General features: G+C 33.0%; 1 protein-coding gene across 1 annotated transcript; it reads left to right on the top strand.

Moving 5' to 3' along the window:
- The first annotated feature begins 349 nt into the window (after positions 1-349).
- On the top strand, positions 350-17,551 carry myl13 (myosin, light chain 13). Its single transcript, XM_088918190.1, has 7 exons — positions 350-586; positions 6,333-6,360; positions 12,216-12,365; positions 13,385-13,558; positions 15,351-15,428; positions 17,326-17,359; positions 17,443-17,551. Exons 1-6 carry the CDS (start codon positions 482-484, stop codon positions 17,352-17,354), a joined length of 564 nt encoding a protein of 187 aa, XP_088774316.1. The 5' UTR covers positions 350-481; the 3' UTR covers positions 17,355-17,359; positions 17,443-17,551.
- Positions 17,552-18,721: the final 1,170 nt, after the last annotated feature.

Here is an 18,721-nt window from a genome sequence, read left to right as displayed (position 1 = left end):
ACAAAACCAATCTTTTGTTAACTATTCCTTGTTTTCTGTAACTGACGTCAGTTTTAAATTAATTATTATAGGAGGTAAGAATATTTCAGCGAGAAGTAAGAAGTGTAATCTCAATTACAACTGCTTTTATGCACAGATACATTAAAATCATATAACAAAATTCTCACAAATTAAATTACACATTACTGAAAGTAATGTGTAAATGGCCTGAGCTCTAGTTTAATCAATAAATAAATGAGGTGTGTGCCTTACTGGATGCATAATTGTGAGTATGGATGTGTCCAGTAATTTTAAATAGCATCACAAATCCAATGTCCTTTTATAGCACTCCACTATTATCAGCAGAGGCATGAAGAAAGTGGGTGTGAGTGACATAAAGGGCACACAATAAAGCCCTTGGTCTGCTGGACTTCTTTACCCATCGAGTGCTCGAACCTCTGAACTCTCAGTTTCTCTCATCCAACTACACAACAGGAGCACCATGGCACCAAAGAAGAAAGAGAAGGAGGAACCTCCCAAGCCAGCCCCTAAGCCTCCTGAACCTGAGCTCCCAAAAGAACCCGAGTTTGAACCCAAAAGTGTGGCGGTATGTAGTGCAGCTGCTTATGAATTCTTTTATACTGTTACCTACCATTGACACATCTACATTTTTTGATTTATCAATACATTATTGGCATGCCTTTTTGATTATGTCTCACATAAGACTTCATTAAAAGGTCTATTGTCCTATAAAATAATGTCATATAACCACTATAAAAAGAAGTTTGAAATACCGGTTGTTTTTTAAGCATTACGTTTTATTAGAGAAATACAGTGGAATGTGCAAAACCAATATTTTCTTTCAAAACTCAATCCACTAGTTCAATATACACACAACTGTATTTATAGTATCTTACATACCTGTATTTAACTTGCATTTTAAAATTCTCTCTAGAGTATCTCATCTGTATCTCATACAGATGTAGCAAAGGCAAAACAAATCCAAATAGTTGTCAGAACATTTTTAAGCATTAAATAAGTAACAAAAAATGAGTTTCCTTAAGTGATTATGAAACAATCACTTAAGGTTTAGAACTTTAAAGCTTCCTCCCCCCATATCTACATTTGCCTCTACAAAGATCTACATACATTATATTTAAAATGCATTTCAAATTTGCAGAAAGGTATCTGTCTATAAAGGTTTCAAATATTTAGTGTACTGGTTTTTGTTTAATATATTCATAGATTTAATCTCATTTTGTAATTTAAGAAGCAGTCACAATGAATTATGGGAATCAATATTTATTTGCAAAATATACACCCTAAATTTTGTATCATTGAAAAGAGAGCAGAAAACAGAAAGTCTTATTAAACACACAACTTCTAGCCAGAAGGGTGGAGTTCGCAATTAAAAGCAGTCAAACAATTGCACAGCAGACCTGTACTGTACATCTCTGTATGACTGTTCAGAGATTCAGCAAATGCAGTTAGTTCATTCTGGCAAAATTATTATTTTCTATTCATGGTTTCTTTTTATGGTCAAGCTGAAAAAATACTAAGTGTTTGATCTTTAAAAGTGTCCACATCTGACACTATGAAATACATTCAAGAAAGGTTTGGCAGTTTTTCCATATTTTCTCCTCCTGCAAAAGTTTGAACAAATGGTTTTGGGAATAACCAGATAAATTACAATGGCATGAGGCATTTGACACTTGAAATATGATGCTTATGATTTTGGTGCAGACCACCCACAATTTACTTCATTTTTTTCCTTTATGAAAACCTGTGGCTTTATATTTTAAGCCAACAACATCATTTGAATTAAATGCTCTCATCCTGTTCTAACTGAACAAAAGAAAATGGAGTGAAAAGAAATGTTAAAATCTCTTAAAAGCTCTTTTGTGAGATTTCTGACCATATTTTGTTTTTATATACATCATTTGTTCTTATAACTAAATTTTATTACTATATTTACTATGTCATGTTTATGGTCTTGTTTTCAAATGTTTTTCTTCCTAGCATAACAATTTCTATTGGACTTGTTGTATGCTTTTATTTCTTTTTAAATGCATTTTAAATCATTTCATACCACCTCTAAAACTATGTACTGTGAAGTGACTTTGTAAAAAAAAGATTTTACAGAAGCTCTAATAGTCAGATGGTACAGTATTAAAACATTCCACATAAACATTGGTACATCTTACGATCTGATAGAAAATTGAAACACTTTTTTTTTGGAACATTCCTTTATTTTTTAACATGGACAGAATGCAAAGTGTCTTCTGGATAAAGCAGATAACTGAACCAATGCAAACATTGCTGGCACCTGGACCTGCTGGTTATTATTAATGTGCATCTTGTGAGCAGTGTAATAGTATTGTGAAATGTTGCTCTATGAAGTGTCCTCACACAAGCTACTGTAAATATTCATATAAAATAAATTATTTCACATACGACATATGGTCAGATGTATATGGTCTCTTGTCCAAGAGGAAAAACATACAGTATATAGAAACAAAAAAGACAAAATACTGAATAGCTGAACATTATAGTTCTATAAGGCGCCATTACTTATCCACTAACCATTCACTTTACTGTTGGTCATCATGCAATTTGTCATCTCTAAGAGAGGTGGTAGCATCAATAATGTACTTTTAAAGAAGGAAGCTTTATATGTTTTTCATTTTAGTATTTTAACATCTTATGGATTAGACATGGAATTAGATTTCTGGCTTTTTCAATACTGTATATACAGTATAGTTGCCCAAAAATGCTTTTAATATTGTATTTAAAAAGTGCCTACAGTATATCTAGTATGATACATGAAATCTACATTTTTCTAGTGTGTATTTTGTATTACTTGTACATTTACTGTAAGTCTCGGTGAGTTCATTGAAAAATATTAATGGCAAGATAAATTCATTTTTTATTTGATTTTTTTATGAGGAATCCTAATAATTAACAAATGTTTGTTTATATATAGGAAGGGTGGCACAATGGTGCAGTGGTTAGCATTGCAGCCTTGCAGCACTAGGGCCTGGGTTACGTTCCTGGGGTACTATCTGCATGGAATTTGTATGTTTTCCACATGTTCATGTGAGTTTCTTCTGAATCCACCAGTTTCCTTCCACAGTCCATAGAGATAATGGTATGTAAATCTGCTTCTAGAAAAACTGGCCCTGGTATACAGTAAGTATGTGGGTAGTTTTGCCTGTTTGCCTTGCAATGGACTGGCATTCCATCCAGGGTGTATCCTGCCTTTCGCCCAGGATAGTCCAGGATAGACTCCGGCTCCCCAGCAACCCTGTAATGGATAAAGCAATTAGAAAATGGATGGATGGTTATATACTGTAAGACCTAACCAAATGAGTATGTCATGACAAAGGCTTGTGAATGCTAAAAGAAGTAAATATGTTCTAATTAAAAACAATGTATAAGAGATTCAGCCCATCTTAATGGTTTTGTCAATAAGAGAAAATCAGAATTGCAAAATTAAAGCTTGTAAAAATACACTAAAGCTTATGAATTTGTATTATTGCATGCAAGCTTACATACAGTAATTATTCAATATTCTGTGACATTGTTGTACAGACATTTGAATTACCCACGTAAATAAAAATCAACAGGTGTATAGCACAAGAAGGTTATTCTACTGAATGTCAGGTTAGTAAATCACAGAACCATTTAACATCATTAGCAACACAAAGTACAAAGATTGTACTGAGTGTGCAGTGTATAGAGCCTCAGGAATCTTAATATTTGCTGTAAGTAAGAGCAACAACACTGGAAACTTCAAACACTCTGGTTAAAGTTAAGAGATTTTTCTGTGGTAGAATTCAAGATCACCTTTGCATACAGGTTCCCTGCACAAAAATGAATTTTGAGAATGGATTATTAAGTATGTTCCTAGACCCATACCACAAAAAAGTGGACTGAAAAAAAAATTGGTTATTATGTACTGTATGTACCTGAAAAGTTTTAATAGTTTTTCACACATTAAACCTGTAGGCACAAATTATTAATTGTATTAGGTTACAGGAATAACAGCCGGTTTTCTTATCCACATCTTCTGAACACTGACGTAGGTTACTATGTAAACCATAATTCTAACCCTTTTCTAAGCATAACCCAAAAATTTCTTCAGATGATCACATGGAAACTGAGATGAAGAATTGTGTTCAGCATTTCTCTTTTCAGTATGAGCTGAGTAATGTGGTATTTTGATACACCATTTGGAAAGCTGGATACTTTTTCTGTACTTTAATAGTAGAGCTGCAAAATTGTTTTTTTTATATGTGATGGACTAAAAGAAACCATCTAAAGAACTTTCTTTAGATTCTACCTTACTGAAAAGCAATATGTCACATAATTTCTTGTGCTTCCACTTTTCTTTTTAATTGTAAAACTGCAGATTCAAATTTTAAACTAATCTACTACATCCTGTTGTTCATATAAAGAAAAAATAACTCCAGCTGATAAGCAAAGATTACGGGACTAATTTAGTAAATGGTGGTAATATATTTTGTACCTGGCAACCACTTAAAATGACACGTTGAGAACACCTCCAAGCAGCTGCACTGCTAGTCTATCATGCAGAACAATAACCTCATGCAGTCCATATTCAAGACCTCTACTTATTCTTTAATGTTAAGGACTGCTGTTCTATGTAATAAGTTTAGAAGAATAGTAAGACTAAGAAACACTGAAACAAGGTGACAAAATTATTGGTTTATGTGGAGAAGATAGAAGTGGTACTATGTCACAAAACAAAGAGAAGAGGACCATTGGATAACACAATGTGCACCACTGCCATTGTTTTGAATTTTAGTTTTGCATTTAGCTCATATATTATGGCTAATGCATTATGTATATTAAAGACAAAACCAATGGGTAATATGTATACTGTATATTGATTAAGTAAATCTTAGTTCTTAATCTTAGTTAATCTATAGTTCACAAACATAAAAATGAAGGGGAAGGGAGTGCAATAAATTATGAGAAGTTAATTAACACAGAATAAGCATTGAGGTGTACTGAATATTACAATGAAAATTGACACAGATTCCATTTATTAAGCTATGTTTTGCAAAACCTTTCTGAAATATAAACATTGATTATTTTAAGTTTGTTAAAAAGATTATAGGGAAGCAAAACCTTAAACAGAAATAATTGGATTTATGAACGATGATCCAAGATATAAATATGTTATTAACAATTATATTCCCTGCTTTGTGCTGTAGAAGAATTATTATCTTTGGAATGCTGTTTAGGTTAATTAGTTTTGAATCATGTTATTTTACATTAATGAACTGTTATTAATTCCTATCACAAACTATTCTTGGAGTGGTAACAGTGCTTAATTTAGTGAACAAACACAATATGATACAGTACTGCTCTAGGCATTTGGAAAGCAAATTTACTAAGCAAACTTATGTATCACAAGTATATGGTACTTTTTGTTTTTATATTGAGTTCTTGTTTTTTGTCATTTCATTTTAAACATTCATTTTTTACATGTCAGTGATTTTCAGTACTTTTACTCTTAATGTATTCTAATTATACATTTCTGTCCCTTCCCATTTTTTCTGTACCCACCGTTAAATTTCTCCTTAATGTAATGTGTCTAAGAAACATTTTCAATTTGTCAAAACCTTGCTTCTATTTTAGCATAGAAGTTCCCATTGGAAAAGATACACATTAAAATATTTTCATATCTGTTAATTGCGGTATACAGGACAGTCAAAAAATACTATTCATTATAAATGTTAATATTTATAATTCTAAAGTTCGGTTGACATTAGATATTCATTGACCCTGTAAACATGAGGAACATATGAGTTGTTATATCACCTGTACGGGAGTCAAGTAGTAATTAGAGTATTGAGTACTGCTGTTGGTTACTGTCTTAGTGTACATTCCAGGGTCCTTATGTGTCTTTACTACAAACCCCATGCTGTTTCCCACATGGTGGATATTTAAAAAAGTATATACTGTACTGACTATACAGTACTGAGAATTGTTTATATCATTAGGCTGATGAATATGGGAGAGACTACTTTGATTTTGCTTGCAGTGTGGCTTCCCTGAAACAGGTGGTAATGAAGAAAATTGACCATATTTGTAAAACTTAGTGGGGCACTATGTCCATGTGCCTTTGTCATAAATCTCACTTGTTATGCTTGCAAAAATGTTTACATCATTTTCTTTTCTGTGTGTTTCTTTGTTTTGAAATTATACAGCTTTTTTAAAAAATCAAGTTTTCAAATCAAAGAAAACAGTTCAGAGACACTGCATGGCCTATACACTGTTTAACAGAAGTTAATTTTTACAACCTTAATTTGTGCTTCTTTCAGATCGAATTTACACCTGAACAAATTGAAGGTAAGTTAATTTTTAAACGGAATATTTTCTATTACATTTCTTTAATTTCTAAAGGTCTGGGAACATTCCTATTTTCAGAGAAGCTCAACTATTTTAAAATAAGGGAAAATAATTTACAAGACTTCAAGGAAAAAGTTTCAATAATGAAGGCAACTATTTAACTACACATTATGCTTAGTGTCTTCAGTATGTTTTTTTTTTCTCTTGTGACATTTTTTCATCATGAAAGCAACCTTCTTCTTCACCTTTGTGACTTAACTCATGATACTGTATACTGTATATGACATTGTTAATCCTTGTGAAGTGATATATATATTGTTAAGGTAATTGTTATTGCTAAGGATTTCATATACAGTATATATACATATATTGTTAAGGAAGTATCATGATAATATTCTTTTCAGCAGAACAGACATGGAAGTTGTGTACTATATTTACAAATTTGATATTTTAAATAATCTTAACTGATAATAACAAACATCCTTAGAGTTTGCATAATATATTGCATGTACAGTGTATATGAATTGGACAAAATGGTTGTGGTCATTTATCACAGAGTTTGCAATGTTGTGCTGAGACTGATTTTATTTGACATCTGAATTATGTGGCGTTACATAGCATAAAATGAAAAAAGCCAAAGTACTCTAAATGCTGAGGCTCATTTCAAAGAGTATGTGCTTCCCTTTTGTGCTGTTTGTGAAAGATTTTAAAGAAGATATTGACGCAGTTAAATACTGTAAATGGCTGTTTCTATATATGATTAACAACTTGTAAACATGCCTAATGCCAACACCTGCAAATAGATTTTCTATAGCATATGATATTTAATAAGAGTTGAATGTTCTGAATGAGGAAGAAGTGAATGCTATATAGCAGAGAGTATCATAAGAAAATAGAAACACCTGCAGGTTTATTTATGTAGAACTACAGATCTTGTCAAATTTTGCACTGGAAGGCCAATTAAGGAGCACATACTGTAGCTTTACATACAGTATAGTATGGCAAAACATAATATTCTACAGTATGTATAATTTACTGTACTATTTAGCATTGATGACTGGAACATTTCCATATAATATATCATATTTACCATATATCTCTATGAAATGTATGTTTCTAATGTAGATTTTTGAGATTCAGAGAAAATCAGAATATTTCATTTATCAAATAATACAAACAATACTTACTTACACAGCAGATGAGCATGAATATTGGAATTTCTTTAACTTTAAAAATGCTTTTCTCCAGAAAACAGGGCATTAAGGATCAATATTAAGGTGAATCTAAGGGTATTGTATCAATTCTTCAGCATTTGGTAAGGTATTTACAGCTCTAAAGGCACAAATACCTTATATTTTACAAATAAAAAGTCTAAGACAGACCCTGTAAGTACAAAATGTGTTTTACAACTTCCACAGTAATAAAAAATCACATCAGAAGAATCAAGAATTGTAACAGGCCTTTCAGCCTATGAGATATATTTATTACTAAAATAAAAATGATTGCTGAAATTGTTAGGCTCCTTAAAGGTGTAAAGGATACCAACTGTATCCAAGGGCCTTGGAAGTCTATTTTCAGTGATAATTGTTCTTTGAATAATAAAAAGGCAGTGCAAATACCAAATCTGTCTGACAGATATAACATAAAATATCTTATATACTGTACAGCATAAGTAGGCAGGTACAATTTTATCATTATTAGGAAAATAGCAAATGAATATGTTACTCATAAATTTGATTCACAGACAGTTTGTGCTTTCATGTTAAATCATCCTTTAATTTTAATGATAATTCTGGCATCAATGTGCCACAACTTCACAAAAACATACAAATTAGTGACAAAACAGTTAAAAGATGTCTGATCTACTATATCGGTCACAGACAAAAGGGAGATGCCATTAACTGGGTTTAATTTGGGCATTGCTGATGGTGGATTCCTTGTGTATCAATTTCAGGGTGAACAGTTTGCAATTTGTTCAACAACATTGGTTTGTTGCAGGAAGAATGATCATTAAGGGTACTATTACTGTTATGTTATAGGCAGAACTTACAATGTAGCGTATGCTTATTGTCTAATATTATTTGGATAACATCTTGTGACCAGTCCTTTTTCCGCAGTTTGGTCAACAATACAGACACAGACAGCTTATTTTCCAAAAACCATGTTCTCGCCCTTACAGACAATTATACAGTCATCTTTTTTTTCTGCACCATAGTGAGAAGAAGTTACAAGTGTATCCATGTGAGGCTTTTAATATACTGTATCAATTATACATTAAAACAGTAAATTGCGAGAGTGCATTGATAAATCTTAGGGATCCATCTCACCAAATAATTTAGAGTCTCACACATGGATTCTGTCACGCCCGACATCCCTCCCTAGAGGGCGCTCCACTGCTCCCATTATTGTCCCTGTGATTTTTAAGCTCCCCAGGTGTACCCTCTTAGCTTAATTATTTAAAGACTAGCTCCTTCAGTCCTTGGGGCTCATCATTAGGGTAAAGATGTCGCGAGGCCCGCCTAGCACCAGGAAACCCTACGTCCGTCTCCTGAGGGCATAGGCCTCATCCCCAACACCTCCTGCTTCCTGAGCCCAGGGTCTGGAGGATCTCGCCCCGTCACCCTTGGACCTCCATGTTTTGTCTGTCCGTGTGTTCCCTTCTCCCAGGGATTTTAACTTTGTCGCGTCCCAGGATGGATTTCTCGTTGATGGACTCTCGGATCCCGTTCTGTCTTCCCCGTTCACTGTCTCACGGATTGTCACTATTATTTTGTGCACTATTAAATCCCTGTGTGTTCCCTTTTACCACGCCTCCTGTTTTCTCCAGCTCTTACCGCATCGCATAGGGTCTACTACAAGACCCGACACGGATCTCAGTCCGTGTTCGTGACAGATTCTAAATATTCAATTTATTGATATTACACTGAAACATGCTTAACAAACCCACACATGAAACATAATATATACAGTACAACAGATTGTTCACTTAGTGATTACAAAGATCAGATCTAACTTCATAGTTAAAATTTATCAACCATAAAGTGCTACAGTATCTCTTAGGTTTTATCAGTCGCATATAATTAAATCATTCATTTTCTCAGATACAAGTAAACTGTCATGAACTAAACTATAAAACATGATTGGAATAATAGCTCAACTGTCAGATATTAAAATATGAATAAATAAACGTTATAGTCAAAGACCTATTGGGCACATGTACTGTACATTGATTAGTTTAAACTTCCAGGTGAGAAGACAGAGTTGGACTGGGTTGGTCTGTAGTCCAACTTGGTAGCTGCTTGCTTTGTGCTTTGCCTAGGGTTGCTGAAAGTAGCTCTGCAGGAAAGTTAGTTCCTTCTACAATATAGCTTTTTACTGAATATACCTGGAATGTACCTGGATATTTAGGATTTTGACAGAAATAGTCCATCTGTCTTATTTGGTTGATCAGGCAAAAGAACAATGTATTTGAGAAGACAAGATTGCTTCTGTTGCAGAAACAACATATTGGGCAAATTTATGTTCCTTACTGACTCATTCTTATTGTGACGTTTGTCAGAAAAATTTACAACCTGACTCGGACTGCATGCAGACGGGGTAAAGTTAGATTGCCAGTTCAGCTGGAAAGAAAAGATAAATAAGATAGTAAGTAGCCAAAAAAAATGAGTTGGGGGCTAGCTTTTAAGGGTTAAATCACAGTTGATGATTGGTTAGGATTTTATCAGGTATACTTCTGGTAGCCCCATCATTTGGGTGATGAATGGTGAAGTAAACTTTGACACCTGGTCTTAGCAGAGGGAGACTGCATGGAGCCAAGCTGCACCACGTATCATTTGAATATACTGTAAAGCTTTATATTGTCCCAGTCTACCTTCCAGACCTGGAAGATCTTTATCTTCTCAGCTACATTCCTCTGCTTTTACAAAGAGGCCTTAGCTGCCTGGTTAAGGTGACAGAAAAATTATTAGAAGTTTAGTAACAGTTAATTTTTAGTGTAATGATAGCCCTTGCCACAACACAAGCCTTCCATGACTTTTACTGCATATTTAGCAAATATGATAAGAATGACACAGCCAATCCATACCAGTTTGGAATCTTAAAACTGTTGCAAGGTCCCGTATATTTACGGTCACTGAGTTTTTGAAGTTTGTAATAAACTATTTCTGAACTGCTTTGTAACCATAGGAATCAGATATTGAATGGGATTTAACTTATACATTATTGTTTCCTTCAAAATATTTTTACTTTAAAATGACTGTTTAGCTGTAGAAAATGTAAAGGAGATACAAGGTAGTCATATTTACTTACTTCAGCTACTGTAAGTGTTTTGTGGAAATGAGGAACAGGATGAACAAACATACTGTACAATCCTATTACTTGCCTGTGAAAAATACAAATCCCTAAGATGCGACAAAGCATTTAAGTGATTTGGTATAAAATTGTATAAAATAATTGTACTGACATAGCCTTAGACCTATAGGTAGCTATTTAAAGCAAACTTCATGTTACAGAAATCATTTTGTCAAGTAAAGTTTTTCAGTTAAATATTCAGCATAATTAGTCAAGGTTGAAATGGTTGTATCAATTTTATCTCCTAAGCTTACAGATGCAATGTTTTATTCAAACTACTGTATCTACTTGAAAGCTAGAATGTGAATGCACAAAAAATATTTTAATTATATGTATATAACTAAAGACAGGTACTTGATTTTTTTCATTAAGACTGTGGTTCCTTTTTAGGTCAGTGTTCTGCTGTTCTAGGCAAGACAAAAAAAAGCCTGTTACTATAAATATCCTGGTACTCATCTGGAAGTAGCTTAGAACCTGTGACCTACCACAGATGATGCCAAGACATACCTTAAACCATGCCAACAAATTCCTCCATATTACCCATGCATATAAATCTGTGAAAGAATCATGTGGTACACGGCAGCCATTATCAAAAATGGGCATGTTCACAGGAGAAGTTAATTATAGGCTTTGATTCTCAGGGATAACAATACACTGATCTTTCTATGTAGAATAATTTCTATTTATAAGTTGTCAGCTGTTGAACCATATGTTGGTAGCACTGCTGACATTCTACAACTGGATAATAAGTAAAGAAAGCCATGTGTGCCAATGTAACTTTGTTTTTTTATTTATTTTAGTTAACACAGACAGAGAAGGGTATTTCAGTAGACACAAAATTATGGATGGTGAGCTATTGCCAGGCAGTGTAGTTTTTTTGCTACTATCTGCCTCCAGTCTTTCTGAATATGTCATAATCAGTGTCTAGGTACTGTATATGGCGTTTATAAAAAAAAATATTTAACTCCAAGTAAAATTCTATTTTTAAAATAAATGTTGACCCAGATGTTACCTTTTACATTTCATGTCTATAAACACTGGGATGTCTGATGAAATAAACTAAAACTGTTTTCAGATGCCCAGAGGAAAAATGGAAATCTCATTATAAAGTTGACAGCTAAGAAAATGTATACCAATTTGAACATTTAGTAACTTCTCTACTGTATTTGTGAAAGTGAAATCCTACATAATATTTTATTTACTGTAAATAAATGATAAAATCACAATTCAATTTTGTAGGCTTTGATTTTCAGTTCATACCAAAGGTATTTTAAAACAACTACATGCCACAAGATGGCATATTTAATCATTCATTACTTAAAGGTTTTATAAGGTTATGATTTTCTATTTGCTATAATATAATATTTTCATGTAACTAGTCTGAAACAGTGCTCCTTTAAAATATATTATATATATTACATTTTTTTCACAGTATTTTGTGTTAAGATATAAAAATATTTACTAAATTGTTCAAAAATGCTTTTTCTCCCCCATACTGCCATTAGACTTCAAGGAGGCTTTCTCCCTGTTCGACAGAACTCCGACTTGTGAAATGAAAATTACTTACGCTCAGTGTGGCGATCTAATGCGAGCACTTGGTCAGAACCCAACAAATGCTGAAGTCATGAAAGTTTTAGGGAAGCCAAAGCCTGAGGGTAAGTGAATCATTATTTTTCAGTTAAGTAAATTTGTTTAAAGTAATATTTAAAAGAGAGCTACAAATACACATTTTCAATACATACCCAATACCTTAGAAAAGTGAATATAATCCTAATTGTAAGTGATGTGCTCTGTTGTTTTCACTAGCATTTTTAAAAGCTTGATTTTCTGTTTAGAGAAACTTCCCAGCATCATGCTAATAAGTATATAGATTTTAAGATTCTCCAATAATAGGTGTCAGTTCTACACTGATTATAGTTTTTATCTGCTTGATGTTTAGAAAGTCAAATTAATACATATATATATCTAAGTAATATAATTGGAAAGGTAGAAAACACAAGGCCACAGGCTGAAGGGACACTTTCTAATATGAATAAATCTAATTGTATTATTAGGTTAGTGGAGTGTTCAATTTTTCATTTTTTATGACTTGTTCTATTAATTTCAAATATGTTTTAAATTACTGTTAGTTCATCTATACAAGTGAGTCCTCTAAACTGCTTCTAGTTAAACTAGAACATCATAGGACTTTAAGTCACACTTGGTATCTAGGAAATTATTGATTCAGGGCCAGGCTTTTTTTGCAGTGATTGCTCATTTAGCTTTAGTACGTGAATGGATTCATGAAAGAGAGATTGCTTGAGTCAAATTGCTTCATTATTGTTGTAAAGCCCATCATTTCAGACTTTGTAACTTGGTAACACCCGTTGATTAGATTCTTTAAGTGTCAAAAGGATCGAACTGCACTTAATATACAAATATATAGTATTTGTTAAGCTCACTTCTGCCCCTTCCCTGCATCACCCAGATTGAAAACATACCACAAAACTCAATGGCACACACACTCTGTTTGATTTTATCTCACTTGATATAACCCACACACAACAATTAATCAAAACATATGATGGCACTGGAAAATCTATAAAATTAAGTTAAAACAACACATAATAACTTCTTGGATTTTACTGTCTAACTTTGATATTTAATGAATTAATCACAAACATCTTCTTAACAGAGATGAATTCCAAGATGCTAGACTTTGAGACCTTCTTGCCAATGCATCAACATATCAGCAAAGTCAAAGATCGAGGAACCTTTGAGGACTTTGTGGAAGGACTGAGGGTTTTCGATAAGGAGGGAAACGGGACTGTCATGGGAGCTGAACTTCGCCATGTGCTGGCTACACTTGGTAAGTACAGTATGAGGACTGCATACTTTGTGCTGATGCTGTACATGCTCTACATCATTGTATATTTATATTTATTTATGTTAAATGGCAGGAAGTACAATGGAACTGAGATTTTCAATACATTTACTAATGCAAAATACAAATGCAGCAGTTAAAAACACAATACTAAAAGAGTATTAGAGAGGCATACAGAATTTGCTGTACAGAATAAATAATGCCAATGATTCTGTTGTGCTACTGTAAGTCATGGGATTGGCAAAAATGCTTGTGTGTGTTGTTGATTTTAAAATCAACACAAATGTCCAAATATGTTGAAGTACAATGTGTATATAAAACTCACAAAAAGACATTTCGCTGAAATAAGAGCAGTTGATCTTTGTTACTGAAACAGAGTGATCATTTCTCATACAATTGAAGGCTGTCTTGAGAGGATATGCAAGTAGAAAAAGAACAGGTTATCTAGCCATGGCTCCAGTCTGATGAAGAAAACAAGAAAATTCCTCATTTAACATAGTTACCCCACTCATCTAGGACCTTAACCATCTTTCCCTATATTTCTGGAATCAATGTTTACCTACAATGGAAAGAATCTCTAGGGCAAAACAATTTGTGAATCAGCAGAATGATGGTAGCACAGTGTCACACATGCTTGTATTTGAAGGCTGTTTGGGAGACATTTCAGGCAGTTGAACATCACAATTATATATTGAGGTGTATGCAACACTTGAATAAATCAATAAAAAGTTTGGTAGGGTATTTCATTCAGTGATGACTAGAATTGTCCATTGTTTGACCTAATGGACGACAGTTAGCAGAAGACAGTATCAACTTGTGATCCTTTTCTAGCTTGACACAACCTCTAAAGAATAGGACAAAATATCACTTGACATTCTATTGATAAAATAATAAAATTAATGTGGTAATAGTGTCACAATTTTGTGAATGCTTTGGGAAGTCACAGCAGATACTGATCTATCATGTTTCATTACAAATATATGTTTTTTCATGGGTAAAACAAAAACTAGAAACAGCTACTGCTGTATTATGTATTCAATTACTTTTTGAAATTTCCTGTTGTATAAACTTTATTTCACATTTGAAAATTTTGTTGAATGTTCCCCACAGAATGAATACTACAGGCTTTGTAGATTAAGTCTACATTGGTATAGCTTTAATGCACACCTCTGCAGACATTAACCAGTATTTTTAAACCTTTTTGAAACATTCTGTAGAATTGAGTATATTGTAGCGCTTTTGGATTTACGTGAGTATGCGCCCCCACCGCTGCCACCTCAGGTCGGTCCCCCACCGCTAAGGGCTCGAACCCAGGCCTCCAGCTTCACTCAACAGGGAACCAGCCAGTTGAGCTTAAGGGAGATCTCCCCTCAACCTGGCGGCTGAGGTCCCTGCTATTCACAGTGAAGGGCGGTGACGTCACCGCGCTGGCAAGCCAGCTCGCACAACCCGTATTGTCGGCCATATGCGTTACAATATATAACTATTTTCAAGGCCTTAAAGGAGATTTTAAAAAAAAGGTTTTAAGACAGCATGTTTTGGTTAAGAAAATACTATGGAAAACACAGGTAAGTGCCCGTGGATATGTTACTGTAGCAATTTCTTGAATATAAAGTGCAGATAACTGCAAACCAAACTCAAGTGAAACACAACCATCCCGTGAGATGCAGCACAACCATCATGTAAGATGATTTAATAATGGAGTGCAATAAAAAGTAACTTTCAATTGAGTGCACAGCAAAAACAAATGCATTCATTAACTACTGTGTTGGTACAGGTGAGAAAATGAGAGAAGATGAGGTTGAGCAACTCATGGCTGGACAAGAAGATGCTAATGGCTGCATAAACTATGAAGGTAATGTCATTTTGAGAGAAAGCTCCAGTTCAGTTTAGTTCAGTTTATTGTCATTTGTACAAGTGCAATGAAATGCGTATTTACATGTATGCTCCAATACAAAGAATACACAACATTAGTGAAACACTAGAAACATAAAAATAGAACAGCAGCAGCAACCACAATAAGTTAGATAACATACAGACAGTATTAGAAAAAAAATGTAACATATAACTAAGGCATAAACATCACTAATGCTATAATATTTGTAATGTGTTTTAAGTTCATACTGTACATGCTAGCCTATGGTAGTTTTACCTCTTTCTGTCCTAAAGTTCTTCTTACCATTTTATTTTTCTGAACAAACCCTTTAAATATTTTAAAAACACATACTGTATCAAATAAAATTTTTAGTTGGAATGAAGAGTGTATATGCAGTTCTGTACATTCTTTTTTAGTTTTCTGTTATGAAGAATATATTTGAAAATGTATACAAATCAGCAACAGCAAAAAGCTTGGTGAAACAGCTGTGAAAACAGCTTGTTTTTACACTTGCTAGAGTCTTATGTTCTGTGCTGCCTTTTTTGATTTTTAATTAAAGTGTGATAAACTGCAGAAATACAGATGTATCCACCTAGAATACAAGAGGTGCTAGTGTGGTCACATCACTTCTGTATATTTTTGAATAATCTGAAGTAAGACTGCATTTCTCTGTAAAACTACCAGGTGATGACGTGAATCCTTAAAGTTACAGCTATGTGTGGGTGTCAGTCTAATTGATACAGTATTAAATATTTATTAACCCATTAGTGCTTATATTCATTAAATACGATGATCACATTGTTGAGACAAGATGTTACCACTTTGCTACCACAACTCCAAATGAGATACAGTATGTCAAAATACTGAATAGAATTATCTTTTTTTTAAATTACAAGCAGTACAGTTATCAGTAATTGTATATAAATAGAAATAAGAAAACAAAAAAATCTAAAAAATCAGAAAATCCTTTATTTTAGATTTTAATTATAAAATACATTATATATGTATAGTGGCTTTAAAACCATATTTAAGAGCAAAAACACATAAAGTTTTGAGTAATAATTTGAATATGTTGCATACTTTAATATAGTAGTTGATACAATTGCAGACTTCAACAGAGTGAGCACTATTATTAGAAAATATATTTAAATTGTTAATTTCACTATTTCTTGTTATATTTTTTAATATACTGTAACAACAAACACCACTTAAAATGTTTTAATATCATTTTTATGATAGCTTGCAAAACAAGTAGTATAAATAATTGCATTTGGAAGGAGGCAGTCTGCAAGAATGGATGTAATAGTTGATGTATTGATATTACTTCAAAGGATTTCTTATCTTTCTAACTATTTTCTTACTCATTTTGACATTGCTTGATCTAACTGATACTATATGTAATAAATGGTAACATTACATATGTGGGAATTCAGGGAAAGTAGTTTTTCATCTATTTGGCTCATGTGCCAAATTAAAAACTACATGCTGTGCTTGGTGACAGATACTGCTCCTCTTCCATTTTAAAGACACTGACCCTAGAATGTTTTATTTAATGGAAATGTAAAATTAATTAATGCCACACACTGAATCCAAATGTACTGTAATTATTTGTCTTTGTGTCCCTTGATGTTGGAGTTAGCAGTCATCATGTATGATAAGGCCTGGGTGGGACCATTTAATTTGCAGATGCATGAAGTTCCATTTGACATCCATCGTCAGACAGAGAAAATGACAGAAAAAACAGACAATGAGACAACTAGAAAAATCAGCAGAAATGACCTTTTGCATGATTTTGACAACAAAGTAAATGGAGAATCATCATATACTGTATCTCGTTTAATACAACATACCCTTTTTGTATTTCTCTCCTCAACAGCTTTCGTCAAACATATCATGGCAGGATAAAAGAGGTATCATATTTATTTATTTTAATTAATTCTAAGTACGTTTTACGATATATTAATCAAATTCATTGTGATTCTTCCTTTCCCAGGGAATTATTATACCAAGAATTCTCCACTGGAAATGACCTGGGAAGTTTCAAGCTTTTATTGTCTGTTCTCTTGTAATGATGCCCTTGATAATAAATGAAATAAAAACAATAACAAGGCTGGAAAATAATGTATATCAGAACAATATTTACAAAAAAGAAAATAAGAAAAACTTTTTTTTACATAAACTGTGAATGATTCACATCATTGAACTAGTTCATGGGGTTCGTTATTCTTTTAATATTTAGGTTATCAAGTACAAGGCAAAATGCACTGCTGAAATGAACAATAACTTATTACCAACTCTGACATGCTAATTTGCAAACTAATGAACACACACAACATTTTAAAATGTTGAAATATTTGTATGAAACTTAATTCTACCACTTAATTATTTGTTTCCAGTTTTCCCTGATCTTTAACAAATAAAATAAGTTGCAGTAATAATGTAATTACAAGAAAATAAAGCAAATATGATAATTGCATGATAAAACATGTCCTTTTTTATGTTATTTGTTCAAACTAGAACAAGTACCTGAAGTCACATATATATATATATTCTGTCGTTCCATCATAGTGTTGTATGAAATCATTAACTAATATTGCCAGAGTAATTTACACAACCGCTCTGCATCCGCACAATCTGTATATGATTTAGTTCTCAGTACTTTCAAATGGCTCTTGTGTTACTCTTCCTATAATAACTTTCAGTATTATTGTCATTTTCTTACATTTATTTATTTATTTTATTACCATTTCAAATAAGATTTGCCTTACATTACCTCAATTAGTGTTATTAATAATGATAAGAAGAATATGAACATTACAGAAGAAATCCACACAAGGTGTTTATTAACTTATCTGACATGACAAAGCATCATAGAAATAAAAGATGATGTACTGAGTAAAATTTTTAAAATGGACCTATAACTGAAAGCATGTGAGCATGGAGCTGGTGGTCACTGAATAGATTTTCAGTACTTGGAATGTGAGGTTTTGTCTCCTGCTGATACAAATAGATTATGCACTTCTGCCAAAACCACAGCTAACTCCCAGGTAGGCTTTTTTAAAAGCCTATGCCATGCCACAGATGTAGCCAAATGCAGCTATTGAGTTTTCATTATGTATATTTAACAGAAAGCAAATAAAAGGAAACCAGAACCAAAATACATAAGTTTACACAGCCAAAAATACACATTAGGTTCTGAATAAAAGGATCTTGTATGTGCATAGTGTTAGTTATTACACATTTTGATTTTATCATATGCTTCTTATTTATAA

Source organism: Atractosteus spatula, chromosome 6 (genome assembly GCF_055471065.1).
Source record: "Atractosteus spatula isolate fAtrSpa1 chromosome 6, fAtrSpa1.hap1, whole genome shotgun sequence".
In the NCBI taxonomy this organism is placed as follows: domain Eukaryota; kingdom Metazoa; phylum Chordata; class Actinopteri; order Semionotiformes; family Lepisosteidae; genus Atractosteus; species Atractosteus spatula.
The sequence above is the reverse complement of the archived record's forward strand: the minus strand, read 5'-3'. Positions and strand labels throughout refer to the sequence as shown.

Bases quoted from the DNA above. Each gene is read 5' to 3' on its own strand.
- myl13 (XM_088918190.1), top strand. From the start codon at position 482: ATGGCACCAAAGAAGAAAGAGAAGGAGGAACCTCCCAAGCCAGCCCCT. The intron at 13,559-15,350 runs GTAAGTACAGTA...GTGTTGGTACAG, and splicing joins CCATGTGCTGGCTACACTTG to GTGAGAAAATGAGAGAAGAT. The intron at 15,429-17,325 runs GTAATGTCATTT...TCTCCTCAACAG, and splicing joins TGGCTGCATAAACTATGAAG to CTTTCGTCAAACATATCATG.